Raw genomic sequence first — 6,000 nt, 5'->3', positions numbered from 1 at the left:
TTCAACTTTGAAATGTTTTATTTTTAGTGTTTTTAAACATTTTAATACAACAAAGATATAAAATAATATATTAGTTAAATCTGGATTTAATTTAGAATCAAGATATTTACTTATATACAACACTGTGCTTCAAGGTATGGCTACCACAAGAACATTCACATCTTCAAGTAATACTAGTTTCTCTGTGGACAGAGTTACATTTAGGTAGAGTTCTTAAAACAAAACATGCCCACTTTAGTCCAAGCTAATTTTGCTTCCCCCACTAAGTACCAGTTTCCACTTCCTTTGTTCCATATCAGAAATACTTCAATTGTCCTAATAATCCATAGATTCTCTGAATAAAAAATTATTAAAATTAAGCATTTTTAAGATGACATTAATAACATGGCCTGGCTACCATTCAGACAACTCAGTAGTTCATATTGAAAGAGACCTGAAATAATAATGAGATTATCATAGTATTCCCTCTTCCTTCCTATCAGACACAAATCTTCCTTATGCTTAAATATGGAATACACTGAACAAAAAGTCTATTGGCTAATTTAGAGTAGAACATATTCTAAAACCAACCTTACTGGTCGCTGAATTATGGTTTACAGATTTCATAGATACTTTTATTGAACTTGACGTAAAGTAATAGGCCACATTTTAGTTACTTGAAATTGGTGGCATTCACTGGGTGTGAGCAGTAGGTGCGAGGGAGACCAAAACCTACTTTCATAGTAATTTCAGTCATTCAGAGCCACTCAAACACAAAGAGGGAAAAACCCTCAACTTCTTTCCTTTCTCACTGGTCACCTGAAGCAGCCTGACTTTTGACTTACTAACAAGTCTCTACAGAGGTGTAGGGGTAATTCAGGCTCACTTTTTACAAATGCAAACCACCTTAACTGCCAAGTGAAGATGGCATTGAAACTGACATGCTTTGTTGGCTTTGAAACTATCTAAAAGAAACCAATACTGTTTAAGAAAACTATTGGACTATTCTAAAAGAGAACTTTCTTATCGCAAATGCCTGAATACCTTAAAGAACTGACACATGACTATTACTGCTAGTTACTCTTAGTAAGGGATAACTTAAGTCTACAAAAAGACTATCAAAGAATTAAGTTTATTAGATCACAGAGTTTAAAACAAGAATATGGTTAACGTTCTCAAGCATTTTGGACCAAGAATGTTTAAAAAATGTTTACTATAAAACTCATGATGAAATTACCTTTTGCGGAATACACTCCAAGCAAGTTAGTGTTATGAATATGACTTTGAATATATAAGTAACACTTTCCAAACAGATGTCTCTAAAACAGACTGTTTCATATAAACTATAAAAGAGTTTGGCTTCTCTGTTCTCTGTTTGTAAATTATAAGATTTTTGGAATTCTGAGTAACAATACTTCAGCAAGTACAGGGCAAGAAAGAACACCACTTGCGGTGTCAGAGTTATAAAACCAGCAGGTCTTCACTCAATGGATTCTTTCTTGTGAACAGCCCACATTTCTTTGGCTGACTGGTTCTAAGGCTACTCTCATTGCTTTCTGATTAAAAAAAAAAAAAAAACAGTAACAACTAAAAAACAGACCCAGCATGTGGAAGTTGTATTTTTACTCTAGCAATTCTGGCCACTGAGAATGATGGAGAGGACAGCCATTTGAAAATTCTGCAGCATAGCCAAAAAGTTTCTCCCAAATTATTCAGTGATAATAGCTTATTTGCCATCTTCAAAACCTCCTTACTCCCTATGAACTTCAATACCCTTCAGTAACAATGCCCTGCACAGACATTAAAAAAAAAAAAAAAAAAAAAAAAAAGAAAGAAAGGAAGGAAAGAAAAAAAAAAGGCTACACTGCCACCAGAATTATAGAGAAAGGCATCAAGAACTTTCAATGTAACTTCTAGTTTGTATCCCCAAACCAAAAACCTTCTTGGTTCCTTCTATACTAAGGTCTCAGTATTTAAGAATATAAGCCTCTCCTAAGTCTTCAACTGTAGAAAGGAGAAAAAAATACGTATGTAGCTTCTCCACCTAGGCCCATTCACCGCCAAAATGTGAATATAAATACTACTCTTCCAATGGCTTACATTTTAACAAGAAAAAAAAAAAAAGACAAAATCTGGAAATTTCTGGACAAAACAACAACAAAAAAACAACTAAAATACAGGTTTCATATTAAAAAAAGAAATGGAAAAGAATTTTGTATCAACACTTTCCAAGAGACTTGGAGATGATGAATTTATGTAAACACTGCCTTGTATTAGTTATGACAATAAATTATAAATCTAGCTTACCTTTTCCTCAAATCAGATATGATAAATGCGAGGCTGAAAACTTATTTTACAATCCTCATTGCAGACTGCTGTTAGGCACTCTCGATGTCAACAGCTCTGCAAAATTACTTGAAATTTTTTTCTATTTTGTTCTAGAATAGAATCCATATGAAGGAAAGAAGACTGATGTTAGCAAGTTTACCATTAAGCAGCTATCTAACATTCCTGACTTAATGTTGCCACAGATTTTTTTCAAACATTTTTCCAAAAGCCAACACTCGATCGTCCCTAGCTAAATATGGTCTTGCTCTGTCACTTGTAAAGAATGGCAGTTACACGGCTTTGACCTCAAGGGTCAAAGTACTTTAAGTAGTATAGGAAACATCCCTCACCCTTCATGATCATGCAGTTTCCTTAGATGAAATCTTGACATTTTTGTCCCAGGCATGTATTAGAATCAATAATTTAAGATATTATAAGATTCTGAAGTATGAGATTTACAAGCATAATAAAACTTGAATTGCCTTGTGCCATTTCTCAGGTGAGAAAAAAAATAATATTCAGAGTCGACTCAAATTGAGATCATTCAGCACGGGCTGGAATTTGTTTGCATAATATTCTTCTCCTGCCCAATCCATTCAGGCTCCTCTGTAGCTTATACAGGGGTGGGAATATGACTTAAAGTGCAAAAATAAAATATTTCACCCACATTAGGAGTGGGTCTCTGCTAAGTGGCCTAATTTTAGACCTCAATATGCCAGCACTTTTTCTAACTCCTTGCTTTAAAATGAAATGTAAAAACCATGCAATTAATATTCCAAGTAACTAAGTTCAATCAGTTGGGGCTCAAAAGCCAATTCCATAACCATTCTGTCATAACTACTAACCAGAATCATTAAAAGTAAAGTGACAAATGTTACCACAAAGGTCAAATTACTTAAGGTACTAAATTTCTAGTGTTGTAAACGGCAACTAACTATATCACTTCCTGACTGCCAAATTAAGACTAAGTAGAAAGAATGTATGTACACAACTGTATTTAAAAAAGAAAAACAACAAAACCTTTTTTCCACATCCAAATATATCTGAGACTGTTTACTTTTGATGGCCAAGAATGACAAATTTCAAAAACCAAAAAGTTGTATTATGCCCGCAACCGTTATAAATTTCTTTTCAAAAACAGAAAAAATATTCTTTGCATGCATACCTCCCTACTTATAGACATAAGAACTTTATCTGACATTTGGTAACACACTCCACTATTTAGCTAATTAAGTAACATCATTTAAAGGCATAAAATTGGGCTGTCATATGTCTAAATAACAACTGTAGCACAAAGTTGTTCCAGGTACCTATCTCACTAAAATTAAGCCAATTTTATTTTTATGGATGCAGCCATTTTTCCCTTATAAACACTAATGACAGTCATACTGAACCCTCAGAACAAAAGAGGAACTGCATCTTTTGTTGCCTCTTTGGTGAAAAATGCCAATACTATATTTGTACTTTTGTCACCTCATGGCCCCTTCCATTCTCGTCTTGTTTCAGGCATCCTGGTAATGTTCAATATACTTTTCTTAAAGTTGTTTCAGAGGCAGAAATTATTTGTTAGTGACACAGATCACTTTCTAGAGTTGCATTTTTTTAAAAGACAGAAATTAGTTCAAAGAACAAGTACTGCTCATTTGGTAGGGGTTTTTCCTTTAAGATAATAAGGACCTAGAAAAAATTATTTCTTGACTAGAGTCCTAATGAAGTTAGAAAAAAAAAAAAACACATTCAATCACCAAATTACTTAAATTCAATAAGCAAGTTCTCAACAGGTGAGGGTAACAGCCTGACTTCAATCACAACATTAAGTCTGCTGAAAGAGAAGGGTCAGAAACATCTACTTAAGCTTCCTACTCACACGGATATGTAAGGACTCTTCATTGCTCTTTCTGGATTTCTACAATCATAGCCTTGCTCAGAACATGGAACTTCACTTTGTCAACATATAAGCCAAAATGCAAGGCATCCGGGAACAGCTTAGGGGGAGAAAGCAAACGTTATTCACTTTCAACAACTACTGCATATTTAACCATGAACCCATTACAAAGATAGACTTTAGCCAATCAATCTTTTCATTATTGCTGGTTTTGAAAATGGCCAACAATATTCATTAGGTACTGTACCATTCACATTGCATTCAAAAAAAGAAAACATGGGAAACCAAATTCTTGCTCTCCTACTCTGCTGATATGCTCTGGTATTGGCTAGAGTATGGTAGTACAAAAAGAGTCTTGTCGTGATATAAAAGGCAATAAACACATCAATGGAATAATGTTCATGAGCAGCCAAAATGAAGAAGATTCCAAAGAGGTTGAGAACCCAGGATAAAGTATGTAAGAAATTCCAGCTTCTTGGTGTATCTGAGAAAAGGACAGAAAGATCATTTTAAAACCACATTCTTTCCAATGCTTCTAAGTCACATGTTTCTTAAGTCAGTCTGCTACTTTCATTCTTCATAGAACTTGACACCCTTCCCTCAGCCTACCCTGTAGCCAGTCATCTAATACATGGAAGCACTAAAGAGATACTTACATTCAGTGACAAAGAAATTCAGCATAGTTAGGACGACTGTGTGGCCACTGAACATGTAATCTCCACAAGTGTGAACACCAGTTAGGGTCATACCAAAGCCACTCCAAATGGCAAAGGCCCGGTGTAGTTTCTCCCATACACTGCCATATATCTATAAAGAAAGCTACAAATTAGTGCTTTTAATGTCTAGAGAGGTAGGGGCTTCCAAACATCCCTCACATTGAAATTCAAATGCCGAATGACTTAGAAATAAGATCTGAACAAATGCAACCAGCCTCCCAGTCTAATTAATTCATTCTAGACATCAAGAAAGTGTGGTCAACTTGTAATTACCAGAATATTACCAGAAATATTACCTTTACAATGAAAAGGTCACTATTACACAAAATATTTTCAAGTTTTTCATCCAATAATACAATAGTATTTGCTGGTTGTTCTTGCCATTAAGAAAGAGGCTATGACAGTATCTATTCTTCCCTTCTTCACTGGTAACAGAATGTCTACTTTATTTGACACAGCGATGAACTCAACCAAAACACTGCATTTCCTAGCCTCCCTTGCAGGTGTGGTTTTGTGACTAAGTTCTATAAAATAAGATGTAAATGAAAGTGTAAAAGAGTTGTGGGAAGGCTATTTATAAAGGAAAAAAACAACTAGGAGGAAGTCTTTTTCACCTTTCCTTCTTTGAGCCTACAACTCAGACATGATAGCTGAAGCTCTAGCAGCCATCTTGGACTACTAAGTGGCCTTGAGGATGCAAGCCAAGTGTGAGGACAGGAAAGTACAAAGAAGAATCATGGGTTTTTGAGAACTCCATACAGAAGTGTTAGGATAGGAGAGGATAAAGACAGAAGAATCGTGGGTTTTTAATAAGTCCATATGGGTTCACATGACCTAATTTCATATTTCTCTTATGAGGTAGAATAAACCACTATTTATTAAACCATGCCATCTTGAATTTCCTATTAACAGCCAAACCCAATGCCAACTCCCATATATAAGCTTAAAAAAGCCATCCATTTGGAGGAAGAGTTTGAGTAATGGTCCTTCTTTCAAAAAAAAAAAAAAAAAAAAAAAAAGCAAGCATTTAACACATAGTAACAGTACAAAGAATTCCTAAAATTTTACATGTTTTTACTATGTGAAAGACAT

General features: G+C 34.6%; 1 protein-coding gene across 8 annotated transcripts in view; it reads right to left on the bottom strand.

The window, feature by feature from the left end:
• Positions 1 to 6,000, bottom strand: part of SAMD8 (sterile alpha motif domain containing 8) — a 50,632-nt gene continuing 44,632 nt past the window's right edge. For 6 of the 8 annotated variants that reach the window (XM_013044305.2, XM_004769349.3, XM_045083515.1 and 3 more), the window contains 2 exons: positions 4,849 to 4,999; positions 1 to 4,676 (listed from right to left, as the gene is read on the bottom strand). In XM_013044305.2, coding sequence (XP_012899759.1) covers positions 4,372 to 4,676; positions 4,849 to 4,999 — 456 coding nt within the window. In that variant the 3' untranslated portion in view covers positions 1 to 4,371. Of the gene's footprint in view, positions 4,677 to 4,848; positions 5,000 to 6,000 lie in introns of those variants that run through there. The other 2 variants (XM_013044308.2, XM_045083518.1) reach the window with 2 other exon arrangements.

Source organism: Mustela putorius, unplaced genomic scaffold (assembly GCF_011764305.1).
Source record: "Mustela putorius furo isolate JIRA1106 unplaced genomic scaffold, ASM1176430v1.1 tig00000698_pilon_pilon_pilon, whole genome shotgun sequence".
Taxonomy (NCBI): domain Eukaryota; kingdom Metazoa; phylum Chordata; class Mammalia; order Carnivora; family Mustelidae; genus Mustela; species Mustela putorius.
Note: the sequence above shows the minus strand (reverse complement) of the source record. Positions and strands in the feature narration are given on the sequence as shown.